Source organism: Pteronotus mesoamericanus, unplaced genomic scaffold, assembly GCF_021234165.1.
Source record: "Pteronotus mesoamericanus isolate MK-2021 breed Mesoamerican mustached bat unplaced genomic scaffold, CSHL_Meso_final contig_78, whole genome shotgun sequence".
Lineage (NCBI taxonomy): Eukaryota > Metazoa > Chordata > Mammalia > Chiroptera > Mormoopidae > Pteronotus > Pteronotus mesoamericanus.
Genome location: NW_026555258.1, coordinates 23,035,897 through 23,055,028, shown reverse-complemented (window position 1 = coordinate 23,055,028; position 19,132 = coordinate 23,035,897). Strand labels below are relative to the sequence as shown.

Genomic DNA, 19,132 nt, shown 5'->3' with positions numbered 1-19,132 from the left:
CGTATGTGGCTCGCGTGCTCTCACTGGGCCTCCCCCAGCATCTGGGCGCCTCCCCACCCCCAGCTGTCGATGCAGGCCACCGGGTGAGCGAGCTCCGGGCCCAGGGCTACAGCAAGCGAAATCCTCATTCTGGGACATGTTCAGTTTTGGAAGGCGATCGAGACCCTTGTAGGACCCGGGTTGGGGTAGTGGCGTTTGAGCAGGGTCTTGAAACCCATCTCGGGTTTGCGAGAACATCTGGGGGACAGTCGGTGGGGGACAGCACTGCAGGTTGTGGGACCAGTGTGTGCAAAGGCACAGGAGCGTGAACGGAGCTGCCAGGTTTTGGCCGCACTGCATTTTAGGGTAATGGCCAGGGATGTGGTGGAGCTAATGTTGGGTCTCCGCTGAGAGCGACCTGAATACCCTAGGAAGTTCTTCGAGGGGGGCGCGGGGGGGAGCTACACAGCTTTGCAGAGAGGGCGTAAGTGAATTACCCATGCCTTTTCTCTTCCGATGCTTTCCCCTTAGGATCAACTTTTAGTTTATTTGGAGGATTTTTGTTTTAACTGATGCACCCTCCTTTGTGTGTTTTATGGTGAGGTGGATACTGCTAGCCACGCTAAATAAAGTTTCAATGGCTTTGACGTCTCCCTTTTGTTTGCCGTATCAGTCCGGGCATGCCCGGGAAAATTGGGCCTGTGTAGAGGTGACTGTTGAAAGCTTCGGGTAGGGGTCCGCAGCACTGAGTTTAGATTTCGTCACTGTCACCAGTTTCTCAAGTAACAGGAGGCAAGTCACTTCTCTTTGCTCTACAGTTTTTTCAGATGTAAAGAGAGAACCTAGTTGATATCAGGTTCTTTCTACCTTCGAAGATTGCAGGTTTCCAAAGAATGAACATAATCAGCCTGTAGGAATGGAGCAGAGCTCTAGGACTTGGGAAAGAAAGGAGTCCAGAGGGAAAAGCTGGGATTCAGCGATACACGAGGGTGGATAGGATTTGAATCACCAGGGACCAGCTCTGTTGAACACCATGAATAAAGATAGAGAAGCCAGGACTAGACATTCATATTTTAGTATATTTGTGAAGGTAGGTTTAGAGAGAACAGAGGATTTAGGAAGGATGGCACCAGATGTTGCAGGAGCCCCAAGTGGAAAGAGTACTGGATGCTCTAAAAAGGAAGAAAAAATGAATGAGAGAAATGTCAGCGATGTACAGGACTTGATTTCTTGGGTCTAGGAGATTGCTTTTGAACCAGGGTTTCTAAAAAATGAATTTAAGTGCTGTTGACAAAAATGAGAATTCTATTAGAATTCCAGATTGCAGTAGTGTATTGGGAATTAGGTGATTCAGAGTGTAGCTACGGTATTGCCAATAACTAGCCTCTTGGGCTGTCATTTAATTTAGATCCTTTTCTCTGTAAAAGACCACGTTGGACTAGGTGGTCTTCTCTAAAATCTGTAAAACATGAATCTATGAGGATGGAGGGAGATAGTTGATAGAGAGTAAAAATGATACTTTTGAACATGTTAAATTTGAGGTGTAGGAAATTGAGTTGGAAATATAGGCAGATGGGGTTCATAGACTGGAACCTAAATAGTAAGTTTTCTCTCAGAGGTTGTAGTTAAAACCTTGAAATTGAATTTGTTTTGAGGGGTTGACTGTAGTACATGTGAGATGTGCCGACAGATAGGCGGCTAGTGAAATGATTGAAGGAGACATGCGGATCTCAAAGCCAAGATCTTGCAAGAACTCCTTTTAGGAAAGGATTACATATAGTCATAGGAATTCTTGGGGCCAACATTGTTATTAAAATAATTTAACAGCATTTATAGCAAAAAATGACCTACTTCTGAAAATATGGCTAAAAGCAAATAATTCAAATAGATATAATCTATTGTCTTTCTAATTGTCTACTCAGTAGTAATAGTATGTGCATATTTATTTATTCAACAAATATTTATGTGCTTCAGGCAGTACGGGGTGCTAGGGATATAGTAAACGAGATGGATATGCTTCTGTCTGTACATAAAGGTCTTAGCATGTAGATTAGTGATTTTCAAATTTTAATGTACATATGAATCACCTGAGAATCTTGTTAAAATGTAGATTCTGAATCAGCAGAACCATAGTCGGTCCTGAAAATCCTGTATTTTTGGCAAGCTCCAACATGATGCTGATGTTTCTGATCTGAGGACCACACTTTTAAGTAGTAAATGTGGCAGTTATTAAGCCATTATTGTTACCTATCAGATGTTTTTATTAATAATTTTATTCTCTGTGGAAATAATATATGCTTATTATTAAAATATTAGAAGAGTATAGAAAAGCATACAGAACATTGTAAAAATCACCCAGTTCCACTGGCCTAGAGATATTTTGGTGAACATTCATCCAGATATTACATAGGTACATATATTCACACTTTTGTATGTTGTGCCAAGTACTTGATACACTTCGAGCTCTGTGTTTGAGTCTCTTAGGTTTATAGTTTTACTAAGATCAATACCTAGATGGTCTCAATGAAGCAATTAATTCTTGAGGGGATGACTTGACTTAATTAAAAACAATCTGGTTTAACATCATTCCATTACTCCAAAGTGGGCTGTAAATGAGTATTTGTTAATTGAACCACAGAATGAGAAAAGGATTTTTAAACATCTACTAGGCCTTGTATGGCTTAGAGCAGCTAAAAATGTTGGGTGTTTTTTTCTTTTTTTAAGCCTGAATACATCATCAAAAATGTTTTCTTTTTATACTTTTCTATATGCTACCTCATCTCTCTAAACATGCCTTTGCCAGACACTATCCTCGTTCTTCTCTGTTTTATTTTGCAGTATTTGAATATTTGAATCTCAGGTCCATCTGACTTATATCACCCATGCCTCCCTCTCACATCCCAGTGTCCCACAATAAGTGAGCAGCATTGAGGGGACCACTGTGGCACACATATCATCTTATGAACCTAAGTTAGGTGTCAGAGCTGGTCGTTTCTTGTCTGATGGCTTCTGATGGCAAGAGAAGCGATCCAGAAAGCAGGAGTGAGGAGAACGGGAATCAAAATGTCAGGCAGTTAGACATTCTTTCAGACGGATCCCTACCCAGATGATTCTCAGAAGATTAATGGTGGGAGGTAGGATGTCAGGATAAGACAGGTGGCAAAGTCTTTCATGCCATTACCTTTAAAAAACCAGCTGTAATGTGAAAGGGCAAATAGGAAGTTGAAAGAGTATGAAATTCTGCTCTTGGCTATAGAAAAGCCTGAGCACTACCTTGTACTTCCCCTGCCGCACATTTTCGTTCACATTTGTATGTCGATTTCATCTAACTCCAGTGAAACAGGGAGGAAAGGAGATGTAACAACTGCTGCTATTTGTCATTCTGGAAATAGAGAATTAAATATTGGAACAGAAAAGATATTCAAACATATAACTTAAAAAAACTTTGCACAAACAAAAGAAATCTTCAAGTATAGACTGGTGGGACACACAGTGAGGAAAAACTAATATACAGGCATCAACATCATTAGTTTTTTAAAATTGAATTTCAAAGATAAGGAGTGTGTTATTTGCTCATCCCATTAAAATGATTAACTTACCTATAAGGGAGTGCTGGGAGAAGGATCAGATATTATCAACAGAATATTAGAAGAAAGTGGTATAAAACTTGTGAGGGGAAAGAAAATGTGACCTCAAAACCAAACTGTCAATTGACGGTCGTTTTTGAACAATGCAAGAACTCAAGGTGAATAGTACCCGTGAGTTCGATGAACTGTGAGAAAATGAGTATCAGCCATCCAGTAAAGAACAGGGATGATACAGCAAAAGGAGTGGCTGGGAACACAGTTTATGAATAAGGCTAAAATAACTGAGATTTGTAGTTAAGAATATAACAGAACGATAACAAGGTAGAAATAACAAAAGTCAGAACTGAAAGAGAAGGCAGGAGGTAATATAAATATTGTTTTCTCTTATTTTTAGCTGGAAAACAAAAAAGTTTAGACATTATATTTAATATATTGAAAGGAATAAAAATAAACGCTTGGAGAACAAAATACAGGATCTGGCACCAATAACACCTGTTTTTATTACAAAATCATAAGCATGTCATTCTGTAACATAATATCACACTCAAGCACACCATTTTAGGTGAAATGTTCAAATTAAAACTATAAATTATTACACCCATATTATTACTCTTATATTACTCATGCAGGCCTTACTTCTGCCAGACTCTTTACATTTAACCAAAATCAAACAGTGGAGAGGAAGTAAGAAGAACTATATTAAATTTCTTGTCTTAAATAATCAGATGGGACTACACATGAAGGAACAAAAATTTTTATTGTGGCCTTTACACTTGGAAAAACTGGAAACACATGGGATATTTATAAGAACTCATCACATCCTAGAGTACAAAAAGCAAGGAGCTATCAGACAGATGTTCCTTCACCAAAAACTCTCAATTTCTTCTACCTATGGAAGTGGGTCTTGGTATGGTCAGCAGCATCAGCATCCCCTAGGAACTTGTCAGAAATGCAAATTCAGGGGCCCCCACCAGGTCTATGGAATCAGAAATTTTGGGACAGAGGCCCCCCAATGTCTGTTGGCCAGCTTTTATAAATATTCCACTTACGGTTTTTGTTATTTGCAATTGTAAAGAATGCCATGATAAACATTTTTGACCTTTTAAAAAAATTATTTAGTTTTAGAGAGAGGGGAAGGGAGGGGAAAACACATTGAGGTGAGAGAGAAATATCACCCCAGGACTGAACCCGCAACCCAGGCATGTGCCCTGACTGGGAATTGAACCAGTAACCTTTGGCTTTTGCAGGATGCTGCCCAACCAACTGAGCCATACTGGTCAGGGCAACATATTTACTCTTTAATGTTTGGTCTCATAACTGATTACTTCTTTATTGTAGGAAATTACCAAATCAAAGAATGTTCTATAAAACTCTAGATAACATTTTCTTCCATTGCTGATTATTACAAGTGAAAAACTAAAAACAGGTTTTTGTCTCTTTAGAAAAAACTTCTTGTTCACGGAGAACAGGATTATCTCCTAATCCAAAAAGATGAAACCAAGTGAGTTACTTTCAAAAGACAACCAAGTGAGCACCACAGACTAATGAGTAGAATCAACAAGAACGTGATTTTGGCGCTTTTAACTTTGACAAGTTCTGCGTTTCTGCTATTTCAATTATACTACTACAAGCACTACTTATCAGCAAAGGTAGTATTTTTCTCCTTTCTCATCATTAGGCTTCATTTTAGCTGTATATTTTCCTAACAGGTCTGTTTTGCAGCACATAAATTAATCACAGTTTTTCAAGTTTTTGCAGAAATAATTCTTACCACACTTTTCATCTTTGTGGGCATGGCAAGCAATTCAAAATTGCAAGTAATTGTTATTGTAACAACACACTAAATGTCAAAGGTGCTAGGTTTCAGTGATGTTTAATCTGGATTTTAATGCCTCAACATTCGAAATTACGATTTATTTTAGGAAAAGTGTGGGCACTGGAGCCGTCTGTGAAACATAAATAATACGTGCTTTGCAGTATCGTTCTGTGGGATAGATGAGAATACATAATTCATGTGTGGAAATGTCAAACAGTACACCGGAGAGCTGCTCAATAAATATTTTTATACTTTCTTAGCACGTGGCCAAGGTGTACTAACGCTGCCCCTGTGTGTGGAGATAAGCTGAAGTTAGGGATACGGAGCTGAGTGGATAAACCCTGGTTCCAAAGAGATTCGGAATAGCCAAGAGTGTACTAGTTATTGATGGAAAGTAATTAGTTTAGAGATGTTGGCTATCTATACCTTATTGCTTAATAACTTAATTAACTTACTGCAGTCCGTCATTGTTTTCTATCTTGGACAGTTGTATAATTGCAGAATTCTTAGCTCTTGACTCCCTGAAAATAGGTATTTGCTGAGTGCTTATTAATGATTATGAGCCAGTTGTGTAGTCTGAATCTCATGCCTACCCTCAACATAATGGTGCATGCTGGTTACAGGGCTCTGGATTTACTAAAATGTTCTTTTGTTGTCTTCCTAGAATGGAGCTGGTTTATCAAAATCCAAAGGAAGCCGAATTGGATTCGATAGCGTACAGTGGGTATGTACGATAAGCAAGAACTTCCTCAACTGCAGTGTTCATTTTAGTTTATTCATTTATATACTGAGTACGTAGTTGTTGAATGATGGCAAAGAAAATAGCTACCATGATGAGGAGTAGGGGTAGGTGGTCAAGGGGAAGGGACAGGGCCAATGCCAAGAGTTTTATATGCAGTATCTCACTTAGTCCTTATGGAAACACTAACAAGGCAGTACCATCGTTATCCTTAGTTGGCTTAGAGAGATTCAGCTTAGTTTGCTAGTAAGTGACTGAGTCCAGATTCTGTTTGCCTCCAAACCCACATTCACTGAGCGATAGTAGTTCCCCAAATGAATATATGTGTTTCTAAGAATTGAAATATAAAATAATGATGAGAAAAAAATCTATTCAACATGTTTCCTTTATAATATAAAGGAAACTATCAGTATTATAATACATCCCTGTTTTGGTTTATAAATTTCAGGGCCTGCACATTTATAAAACACAGTTTCTTACAAAATTACATTTATCCTGTTAGTATACATTTTGGATATGACCAGATATTTCTCAATCTTTGACTTCTGTTTAACCAGAGACATCAAAGGCTGTAGATTTGAAGTCGGCTTTCAAATCACCAGTAGCAATAAAGTACTAGTGATAATTTTAGGTCATTGACAACAATTGGATTTGAACCACTTTTTTAAAGGTTAAGTCTGGGATATTCTATGACTAGGCTCCTCAGTTATCAAGTGTGGAAGCGTTGTATCAATGTGAACTTTAAAACACTTTTAAAAAATATTTCGATTATAGTTGACATTCAGTATCACACTAGTTTCACATGTACAGCATAGTGATTAGACATTGATATAACTTACAAAGTGATCCCCTGCTAAGCATAGCACCCACCTGACACCATACATAGATATTTCAGTGTGAACTTCTAATTTATTAAAAATAGCAGCTGTTTACTCTGGGGACTTTGCGTAGTCTGAGGGGATAGGGAAGTATGATACACTTGGAGTTTATACTCCCCAGTCACAATGGTAAAGACTCTAGCAGGTGAAATAAAAAGGGGCATTTTGTGTGTTCTGTCTAGCCCTTCTAAGCCTCCCCTTAAGAAAAACGCACACATAACACTTGGACCAGATTTATCGTCCTGTGAGTGAAATAATTTGTTGAGATTTGAAATTCATTATCTAACGGGCTAGGAAATAGACCCATCTGAAGATAACAGGGGTTCTCGATCATAAATTTTAACACTCTAAAATATGAGGATATTTAAGGTAATATACATTTGCCAAGTTTTCCATTTATTGAGTCCTCATATGTAAACTGAAAGAGCATGTTCAGAAAAAGTTTTAAAGCTCTAATAGCTTCAGTGGGATAGGAGACTTGACTTTGGATTAACCCGACATTTCCAAAACCCTTAGTATATGAAGCAGTCAGCAAGGGTACCGACTCACTGTATATTTTAAAACGGAATTTGCGTATGTTCAAAGTTTAACAGAACAGTGAAAATTAGGGCAGCCCCATCTTTTTCATTCAGGGAACGATTCTTGAGGTGGAAAAAAATAATGGATTTTTTAAAAAGAGTTCATGTCCAAGGTACACAAGCAAAAACTTAAAAGAGCAGCTCACAGTACTAAAAATCACACTTTATAATAGTTGCAAAATTGCAGGGAAGGAAGAATTGAAATACTTTTTTTGTAATATTTTAGAAGGACTGAAAGGTGAAATCTCATCACTAAGTGTGACACTGAGCCCTGATAAAATTCTAGGATGAATTATTAAACAGATAACATGAGAGAACTTAGGGGGAACAATAATCATTATTAGGAAGTAGCCTTTCACTGAGAACAAGTCCCACCAAACCCTTTTAGGTTCTGATAGAATTGAATATACTGGCAGGCAAATAGGCTGTTCTAATGGCATCATATCCAGTTTTCAGACAGACATTTTTCTTTCTTGTAAACAAAATGAATTACTGAAGGCCAGATGATAATAGTCATGCTGATTTAGAATCAATTGGATTTAGAGTCAACTGGACATCTGTTTCCTAGGAGCATTGATGATTGCATTGACCACAACCTGGAAGGTGTATTTAGAAGGCTAGTTACAGAATCTCTCCTTGACCCTGCCCTAGTCTATATTTATATTAATAATCATAGTGGAGCCCTATATATATATATATATATCTTCATTATGCTTGTATTTAACACCCAGCTGCATGAGATTCATTTGATAAACACTTATTAAGCACCTTATTTGTCCTTGAGTCTGTCATCTCATCATCTTTCTTCCAAAACCATTTCTTTCTCTTTTATTCTCCTAGTATAAAGCACAGAAAGCAAGAACCAAAAAGGAACAAAACTGATTAGGCTATCAAAATTTAAAACTCATCAATAGACAGCATTAAGAAAATGAATGGACGTGCCACAGACCTGGAAATATTTGCAAACATCTCTCTCTCTCTCTCTCTCTCTCTCTCACACACACACACACACACTCACACACACACACACACAACAACAACAACAACAACAACAACTAGTATCTATGATGAATAAAGAACTTCTACAACTCAATAATAGATTTTTTGTTCATACTTATTATCAGATTGAAGAAGTTCTATTCCTGGTTTGCTGAGAGTTCTTAATTATGAATAGGTATTGAATTTATCAAATACTTTTTCTGTATTGAAATTCTTCCAGATTTTTCCCCCTATGCTGTTGATATGATGAATTTCACTTACTGATTTTCAAATGCTCTCTTTTTCTCTGGGATAAATCCTACTTTGTCATGGTATTTACTTTTTTGTTTTGGTCTTTAAAAAAGACTACTGTAATTGATTTTCACTGCCTTGTTAAGTATTTCTGCATCTATATTCATAAAGGATGATGCTCTATAATTTCCTTTCATTTTTGAAGGCCTTACATCCCTTTGAGATCATAATTGTTTTCATTGACCTAGGCTTTTAAGCAATAATGTACGCCCTTTATTCTATTTATTTTTGATAGTCTTCGGTATTATTTACTCCTCAGTGTGATTTAGTCTGTTTCTATTCTAATTTTAAATTTATTTTTTCAATAGAAGACTCTACTTACTGCCCAGCACAATAATACCTGAAAATAGTGCAGTATTATTAGAAAGTCAAACTATATGTGGGAATGGTCAAGCAGGCAATATGTTTTAGTCAGGGTCTTCTGCTTAGAAAGAGTATTAAGCAGTATTACAAATGTGAAGGAAAGTGGCACAAACAATTGATTTTTGGTTTTGCAAAGGTTGCCATGACTGATTTCTAAAAGCTGACAGATCAGGTATTTCATCTTCCACTTTTGCTTGAAAAGATTTAGCAAATATCAAAAGAATAATTTGTAATCTTGAAGTTTACTCTCTGATACCATTTTCTCTACAAAGATGTTCTGATCCTTTTGTTGTACAATTACGTAGTAGCTTACTGATCTGTAGTACTTTTTAACATGTTGCATATATTTTACCTTGATTTTTATATATTTGTTCATCTTCCTCAGTAGACTGTGTACTTCTTCAGAGTAGGGACTGTGTATTACTAGTATTTTAGCACAAGAATAAGGATGGTGTCTATTGAATAAACACTCTATATATACTTATGACATCAATGAATAGAATTTACTAAGATTATTGTATTGGTTTAGTAGAATTAAGGAAATTCTTTTCCTCTCAAACAGCGTGCAGTTAAAAAATTTATTATGCTAACATCAAGCCAAAATGTACCTGTGTTCCTTATTGATCCTTTGATTCTGGAATTGATTAACAAAAACTTTGAACAAGTCAAAAATACCTCTCATGGCTCCGCTTCAGAATGCAACTTTTTCTGTTTCCCAAGAGAATTCACCACATTTGCACTACAGTATCACCTATGGAAGAATGAGGTAAGATAATTTGCTTTCAGGTAATAGAAAGCTTTTTACATAGTAGTTTGAAAGTATACCAGTTTAAAATGTAAAACATTTAAAAATTTTCTAAATGCTTTTTATAAATTATATCAAGAATATAGTCAGCTGTAAGTAACAAAACAATAATAGCTTAAGCATGTAAAGTACAGTATAGGGAATTAGTCAATAATGTTTTAATAACTGTGTGGTGTCAGGGTGTGTAGACTTATTAGGGCACCATTTTGTAAGTTCCATTAATGTCTAACCATTCTGCTATACATCTGAAACTAATAAAATACTGAATGTCAACTGTAATTGAAAAATAAAAAAAACTTTAAATAATAGCTTAAGCAGATAGGGAATTTATTTTTCTTGTACAACAAGAGATCGGTGGCTTTTGGTATTAATTCAGCTGCCCAGTGAGGCCTTGCATCACTGAAGTTCTTTTTATCATTTCTCTAATCTTCACAAGATGGTTGTGTTAGGGCCCCAGGCACCGGATTCATGTTCAAGGCAGGAAGACGACAGAAAGGGACGATGATCCTATCCCTCTTTTGAAGTAAAATTTTTCTCAATACTTACAGCTCACTGTCCAGAACTATATTCATATGTCTCCTTGTTGTGAAGGAGGCTAAAGAGACAGGTATTTAAAGCCTTTCCCTCATTGTAGACAAGCAAGTAGGAAGGGGTTGGGTGATGAATTTCCAGGATCTGCCACATCAGGTGTAAGTGAGGGTAGTATCCCTGATGAATATAGCACCATTCTTTCCACTTTGTAAGCGCATAGGACTCATTTGATACTCAAGTGGGGTGCTTCTTAGGCGTATCCAGAAATTCAAACTTATATTTTAAGTCACACACAGTAGTAATCCAAAAAAAAAAAAAAAAAGTCTCAATCAAACATGCCAAAACTGTGCTTGCTTCTTTATTTTGAATACTTCTCACTTCCCAACTTTACTGTTTTTCATTCTGAGGAGTTATTCAAATAAGAATACAGAAGTTAGCACCAGATTAAACGAATTCAGCTAGTCAGCCACCCTTGGTGGCACGCGAGCTAGCTCTGCAGCGGAGTCGGTTTTAGTTGTGTGACCTCCGAAAGGTGGGCCACAGCCCAGGGTGGTCTGGGGAAGCAGGAGAAGCTGCTCGGCTCCGTGGTTGCCCCGAGCGCCCGCCGTTGGCTTATTTCCGGCTTATAGTTCTTGGTTGTTTTTTTTTCCTTTCCTCTCAACTTTATATTTTGAAAATATTTAAACTGATAGAAAAGTTAGGGATGGTATTTTAATTGCAATTTTTTGTTTTTTAATCAAAATTATACTTGAGCTAAGCTTAAATAGTCAAATAGTAATGCAAAGTACCTAATGAAAGAGGCGTATCTGCCTCTTCTCCCCGCACCCTCTTCCCACTCCTAGAGCCAGCCACTCTGTCTACGTTATCTTCTCATTTATAAATAAAATCTTTATGCTCCCTATTTTTAATATTTCATGTTTAGATTATGAATTATGAGAATTTAGCTCTTATATCTGTCATACATATGTACGCCCACTCTCTCTCTGTCTCCTCTCCCATCATCATCCTAAAATGACTATATCACACTTTTTAGTTAAATCAGTAGTCAGTGTTTACTTTATTATGAAAATATAATCGCGTGGATACTACCTAGTTTATTCTGATATATATTTCTTTTATTATGTAATTCTTTTTTTCTCCTTTGTTGTCTGCTAGTTTTTTTAATCTATCTACCAATAATCCATGTGTAAACTCTACAACAGAAATATTAAACTCTTGGTACTCTTCTGTCATATCAGGTAATCTCTCAGTTCCTTTATTTTTTTTTTCTTGGTGACATATCTCCTAGAGCTCCTGGTCTTTCTGCCCTAACACAGACTGATCTGTGGATATTGTTCTGTAACTCCCCTTCCATTTTAGGAATTCTCTTCTGAGAAAGGGTGAATGGGATGTTGAAACCTTGCATATCAAAACTGCCTCTTTTTACTTGCACATTTGATTTCTGATTTGACTTATATAACATTCAGCTTCTGCTGTGTGACAAATCACCCCAAAATTTAGTGGCCTAAACCACATCCACTATGTAGTTCATGATTCTGTTACTGGTGTCAGCGAAGGCTCCCCTAGGCAGCTGCTGGTCAGCCAGGCCGCTGTGCTTGCTCGGGATGGCTGGCTGGCTGGCTGGCTGGCTGTCCCACGTGGCGGCGGAGGTGCCTGGGCTATCTGTGCCTTTCATCATCCAGGCTGGTCCAGGCTAGGCTGAGAAAGCAAAAGCATGCAAGGGCTCCTGATATTGTTAAAATATTAAGATTTCTTATTCATTAACACAAACTGTATGTCCTTTAAATTCAAGTGCCCTTTGATGTGTTTAATAGAATATTCTCATTTTTCTTACAGCTTTAGCACATCTTTTGTAAGATTTATTTCTAGCTACTTTACAGTGGTTTTTGGGGGGAGGGTTAATATAGATATTTTTCTCTTCTTTTTTTATAATTCATTACTATAGGTAGAGGAGAATGCTATTGACTTTGGTATTTTGATTTTTTTTCCCCAGCAACTGCACTGGTTTCTGAACTCTATAGTTAAATTTCAGTATTTCTCCCCCATCCTCTTTTTCTCCCTTTCTCTGTATTTTTCTTCCTTTCTCTGTCTTCTTCTCTTTCTCTCTTTGAATATAGATTATTGTATTCTCTGCACACAAAAAAACAGTTTGGTCTGTTCCTTTCCAACTCTTGTGCCTAATTTCTTTTCCTGTCTTATTGATTTAGGTAGGGCCTCAGGAAAGTATTGAATGAAAGTGTTCTTTTTTCCTAAACTTTTTATTACTTGGACGTCAGGCTTCCAGAATTGATACTCTCATTATCTTATATTTGCTGTATGATTGTTTTTTATCTCTTTTTCTAACTGTCTTGCTTTTAATAACAATTTCACTGATTTTTTTTTCATATTTGTGTTTGAAATTTTTATATTTTTCTTTTCTAAGAGCTCTGTGTACTCTGATTATTTCTCATAATAGCATGGGTGCCATTTTTGTCTTTCACTCTGCAGATTTTAAAGTTGTTTTTTTTTTTTAAGTTTTTTGCTCCCTCCTGAATTTTGTTTTTGCAAATTCCTTTTTGTCCTGGATGTTTATTTTTGATATTATTATTTGTTTTTCATGATATGGTTTTTCTGCAATGTTTGTTGATCTTTGTCTTTCATATTTAAGAATGAGACAGTGAAAACCAATGGGGAGCCTTTTGTGATGGCCAGGGCTTATAACAGGTGGGCTCCACTACGGGATGATAAGAACATACTGGCTTTTTTACTAGAGACACTTCTAACTGCCAGTGTCTGTAGGTTATTCCTATTGGCCTGTTTGATTTCCTCATTAAAAACCCTGCAAGCTTCATAAACCTTTTTTGCAAAGAGTATTTTATAATGTTCCTTTATTTTCCCAAAATGAAGTTCATAGAAATTATAACCTATCTACATAAGTAATCCCCCAAATCAATATAATGTCTTAATTATAATATGAAGTGGAAATGAAGGAAATGTATAATTCAGTGTATAAATGCTCAGAAATGACTACACTGGAAAACTTAATGAAGTAATTCGGATGCTTGTACTTATCGGTAGGATCACAAAATGTGATAGCTTCAACTATTACTGAATGATACTGTTTTTACTAATGCAGTTTTCCAAAGTAATGAACAAGTTTTCAACAGCAAAAAAGTAAAAATGTTTTTCCTTTAACAGGGCTGTGTTATTCCTGAGAAAGGAGGCTCCGATGATTATGAACAAGTTTTTCACTACATGATTATCTGTTAGAACATTTGAAATTATGCAGGACACAGGATAGACTCTCACGTTTTGGATTGTAGGGTGCCTAGTGTTCCCGGCCCAGGCCCCTGAATGCCAGGTTTGTCCTCCTCAGTCGTTATGATAACCAAAAATACCCCCAGAAAATTTTAAGTGTCTTGTGGAAACAGTATCACTTGCCTTGAGAACCAATTCTTTAGAAGAAAGGGAATATGCTGCAGTTGGAAAAATTGATTATGACCAGTCAGTGAACGAAACAACACTTGAGCAAGACCCAGAATAAGCACACAAGTTCACATTTATTCTTTTAAATTTACCTTTTTATACATCAGACATCACACAGAGCCCTGGATAGTCCTCCCTAAACTTTCTCCCAGCGTGGAGCTAATTACTATAGACTTAATTTGCATGTATTTTTCTTTATTAATACCATTACCCTAAAGTACCCAAACCACTGCCAAGGCAACTGGGCATTGATTTGTGCACTACAGCCTTGACCTAGGCTTTTACTCTGATCAGGGCAACTACTTTGTTCTTGCCTTTTCTCTCTCTCGTGGTTACAAGAAGGCAAGCCATTTCACCGTTCTGCCTGTTTTGTTTGTCAGTCTTTCTCTCCTCCCACAGCCCAAGGTCTGATTCCTCTTCAAGGTCTCTCTCTTGGCCTTTTAATATAATGCCTTTCTTTCATCCTGTATGGTAAAGCCTTCTCTGAACTTGCCAGTCTTATCCTCCCTCAGTACTTTGTGGCCCTTAGGTATACCAAGAAAGAAAAGCAAACAGAGGAATTCTACAGTTGATAATTCTAATATAAGGAAAATCAAGGTGAAATTGTTAGTGAGGCTCAGTTCCATTGCTTGCTGTTAAAAACCACCCTAAGAATCTCATCGACTTAGCACAGAAAAGATTATTGGTCTTTATACAAAATCCAGTGGAGATGCTCTTGGTCAAGGAAATTCATGGGCAACTTCCCTCTAAGCAGTGACCTAGGGATACAAGTTGTTTCATTGGTGTGGCTCTTTCCCCTTGGAGTTCTTTGCTTTCCTACGTGCAGTGGGAAAAGGGAAGGCACGGAAGATCTTACGGGATGTTATTGTAAAGCTGGGCCTGGACTTGGAACGGGATAACGCCATCCACCTGCCTTCGACCAGAGCACAGCTTAGCTCTATACCGAGGAAAGAGAGGACAGTGGTTACAGTACTGGTTAGCATTCCACTGCCAGTATCACTTTCTCTCGTTTCACAACTTAAACAACAAATATCTATTGAGCGCCTGCTGAGTACTCGCCACTCTTTTGATTCCTATGGTTGAGGAACTTAGCCTGTTAATGGAGTTTAAACAAGGAATTTTAAAAAGTATAGTCAATGCTATGATAGAGGTGTGTGTGTGTTATGAAAGCACAGATGAGGATACGTCTCATCCAAATGACAGCATTCAAAGGTAGTAAGTGATGTGGATAAAGAACTCTTGAAAAGTGCTTATGAATGCTGTGGTTTTGAGACAAACTGCCAGATACAACTCCATCACTTAATAACTTTACCGTCTGGTGTGACCACTTAGAGCTTTTTTCCCTTATCTGTAGAGTAGGCAAAATGTCTTGCTTGCTGACTTCACATAGTATTGTGGGCCTCAGACGAGATAATGACCGTGAATGAGCTTTGTACACATGACATAAATATAGACTAGCAAGGTAGTATTATAGAGTGGGATGAGCCTTGGATTTGGTGGGATAATACAGAAATGCTGGTATTATTAATTTTCTTTCTTTAGACTTCTGTGAGTCTATTCCTGTGTAATACCTGTGCTACTTACTTTATAAGATGTCATAAGTAAATGCAATAATGTTTATAACTGTTTCTTGAATATCGTAAATTCCTATTTGAATGTAAGGTGTTCTTCGTGATTAGTACTGCTTAATTATCCATAGCACTGGTTATTGAGATTAGGAGTAAAAATCTACCTACATTAATCTTGTTATGTGAAATTTATATTATAACTAATGACGTTGGAAAATGTGCTTTGTTTTATAGTGTATCTCAGTCTTATTTTCTAATGATTTGTGTTATGATGAGTTTCTACTATGGTATGGTTTAAGGTGCTGGGTTAGAAACTCTAGGAGGAAAGCGCTGCTCTTTCAAGCACATTTGAAGGTAAAGGTCATTAGAAGCCACATTGAGAATTACAAGTTTCAGTGCTGTCCTTATATATATTAAGATTTACTTTATAGATACTAATGAGGGAATACTAAAGTCAGCATTCTCATTCCAGGGAAAAATTCTGTATTTTCATAAAGAGAGTCTTTGAACATATTTTCCAAGCAACTTAGTTTCTCTCTTTGGTACTTCTCTTTTTTCTCCCACCACCTCCTTCCCCTCACTGCCCTGATTTTTAAATCTTCAGGCAAAGAACAGATGAGCACAAAAATATGTGTGGCTTAATTCAATATAAGAATTGTTTTAGTTTTTCCTACTAGCATTTGGTTTTAAGTATTCATGCTTGATGTTTCTTTGGTTTTAGGAAGGCTGGTTTCGGGTAGCTGAAAATATGGGATTTCAGTGCATAAAGATTGAGAGCAAAGATCCTCGGCTAGATGGGATAGACTCACTTTCTGGAACCGAAATTCCCCTGCACTACATCTGCAAGTTGGCCACGCATGCCATCCACTTGGTGGTCTTTCACGAGAGGAGTGGCAACTACCTCTGGCATGGCCATCTACGACTCAGAGGACACACCGACAAGAAATTTGTCCCTTTTCGAAAGTTACAATTTGGCCGTTATCCAGGAGCTTTTGACAGGTAAATTCAGGGTCTGAAGGGGAAATGTGAAACCTATATTGTCCAGTCATGAATTCTTACTCTTTTCTTTTTATATGTATATGAATAGTAATGAGAACTAATATGCAGTTCACATAACTCAGGTATGAGATATAAATATTCAACAGGAAGAAACTCAGGCACAGATGCACCGGGAAGTATATATAAGAATGTTCATAGCAACATTGTTCTTAATGCCCCCAAACCAAATGTTGTATATTCATACAATAAGTATTGTAGAGCAGAGAAAAGAATGAACTACCGCTCTGTGCAACAACAGAGACGACTCCTACAATGGAGGGGGCAAAAGCAAGGTATAAAATAATGCACATCTTATGCTGGTATTTATAAAGATATTCAAACACAGAATAAAGTATGTTCACAGACATAGATAGTGAAAATGGTCAAAATGTATGAGCTTCCAGTTATGAGAGAAATAAACTCTCAGAACATAATATACAGCCAGGTGTCTATAGATAACACTGCTGGATTGTATATTTGAAAGTTGCTAAGAGAATAGATCTTAAAAATTGATACCTGAGGTAATTGAAAATATGCTTGATGTTTAGCTATTTTGCTTATGTTGTATATTTTGAAGAGGCTGCCAGTACTACTCAGGGTTAAGTCCTTATAATAAATCTTAACTTTTGTTTTCAGGCCAGAATTACAACAAGTCACTGTTGATGGACTAGAAATTCTCATTCCAAAAGATCCAATGCACTTTCTAGAAGAAATACCACACTCTAGATTTATTGAGTGTAGGTATAAAGAAGCTCGAGCATTCTTTCAGGTTAGAGATAACCACATACTATAGTTTTTAAATTAAGTGTGTTTGTTTCTAATTTTTTTTTGTGGGGGATGAAGCAGATTATGGAAAATAGGTAGAAAACATTTTTGATTCATCTGTTTTCTTTTAATTGTTTAAGAAGTAGATTAAACATTAAGAGACTATTTAATATCGTTTGATATTTATGGAGACCCTGTGTTATTTGGGTAGACTTTGCTAGGTTTGGCACTGACCTCTGCTGTCAGCTAGGACAGCCCATAAACTCCAAAATGTGTTCTGTTCTTGAAGCGCTCCCATTAGGAGGAAGCCACTGCAGAAGAAGGATTGTGTGAAAAAATCTTAGAAAAAAGTTCATGGAAAATACAGAGGGTTTTTTAGAGGGTTGGCACTGAATATGAAATTTTTTGTTTATGAAGGTTTTTGAAGATAAATGCTACACAAACACCAGGTACTTTTGAACTTTACTTTATTCTGCTGCTCTGGCTTTCAATTCAGTAAACATTTATTGAGAGCCTGTTTCCCAGGACCTCTGCTGACCCTGGGGATATAAAGGTGATTTTGAAGGGCATGAAAGTTCAGCTGGAAGGGATGACACGGAACAGAAATACTGGGAGAACAGTGAAATTCCCAGTGGGGTTTCGGTGCCCTAATTCTCCCACCTGCCCTTTTTTTCTGGGGTTTTCCTTCTAAGAAAGCTGTGTGCACAAGGACCGGACCAGAATGGGAAAATGTGCCAGCTGTGCCATCACTGGTCAGGCGCCCAGCACAAGTGCAGTGTTTCTCTGATAGGCGGGGCTGGCCCCCAGTGCCTAGGCCGATGGTCCAAGCGAGCCTGCCTTCCCCTGTTCCCTTCATCGTGTGACTGCCGAGCTGGGAAACGTACCCAGTGAGCCTCATGGACGAAAAGCCGGAAAACCACGTGTGTGCATGGGCCTCCAGGAGGCAAGCGCCACGCATCCTCTCCCTGGCACAGAGAGGCGAGAAGTGGAAGAGATGGGGTCTGGTGCTCAGACTGGACCATTCCTTCTTTCTGCCTTAGGGGGTTTGTTCTGGCTGCCACCTCTGTCACAGGAATTATCACAGTGAATCGTGAATGTCTGTCTTGTGCCCCTAGTAGGTTATGTGAACTTCTTGATGGCAGGCATTTTACTCACCTCTGTAGCTCCAGTATCTAGCACGGTACCTGGCACAAAGAAAAGATCCTATAATCATGGCAAAACGCGTGGAAAATAAGGTGCTCATTGGAGTGAAATGATTTTTTTAGGGACATTTATTAGAGCTACTCATTACCTAGCAAGCATTTGCCCAGACTCACGTGTTGATCTTTGTGGGAAGGCAGCATAAATGTAAAATGTTTCAAACTATTGAGAAATTATGAAGATAGTGTCATATTTTTTAATTCCGTATTTTCGTTCTTTTGAGATTTGAAGAGCAAAAAAATCAGTATTTGAGTAAAGAGGATGGATGGCTGATGCTCAGAGGGCTTATTAGTTTATCACAGCCTAATAGTTTGATGTTTAAAGTACTGTCACATAGCAAGACTATAATGCTGTCTGGAGGTTTATATTCATAATGGGATCAGGTGGAATTTTGTATTCATCCTTCACCATGTTACCTCTGCCCTCCACTGCAGCCAGACTCTTGTGATTCCTGATTTTTTTTTCTTCTGCTAACATATTGCTGTTACTAATATAGGGTGTCTGTTGGGATTAATAACTTTTTAAAATTT

General features: G+C 37.5%; 1 protein-coding gene across 3 annotated transcripts in view; it reads left to right on the top strand.

Moving 5' to 3' along the window:
• FKTN (fukutin) overlaps positions 1 to 19,132 on the top strand; it is a 43,702-nt gene that overhangs the window by 113 nt on the left and 24,457 nt on the right. The window contains exons 2-6 of one of the 3 annotated variants that reach the window (XM_054584578.1): positions 5,009 to 5,215; positions 6,047 to 6,106; positions 9,793 to 9,996; positions 16,321 to 16,598; positions 17,274 to 17,406. In XM_054584578.1, coding sequence (XP_054440553.1) covers positions 5,111 to 5,215; positions 6,047 to 6,106; positions 9,793 to 9,996; positions 16,321 to 16,598; positions 17,274 to 17,406 — 780 coding nt within the window. In that variant the 5' untranslated portion in view covers positions 5,009 to 5,110. Of the gene's footprint in view, positions 1 to 5,008; positions 5,216 to 6,046; positions 6,107 to 9,792; positions 9,997 to 13,869; positions 13,907 to 16,320; positions 16,599 to 17,273; positions 17,407 to 19,132 lie in introns of those variants that run through there. The other 2 variants (XM_054584579.1, XM_054584580.1) reach the window with 2 other exon arrangements.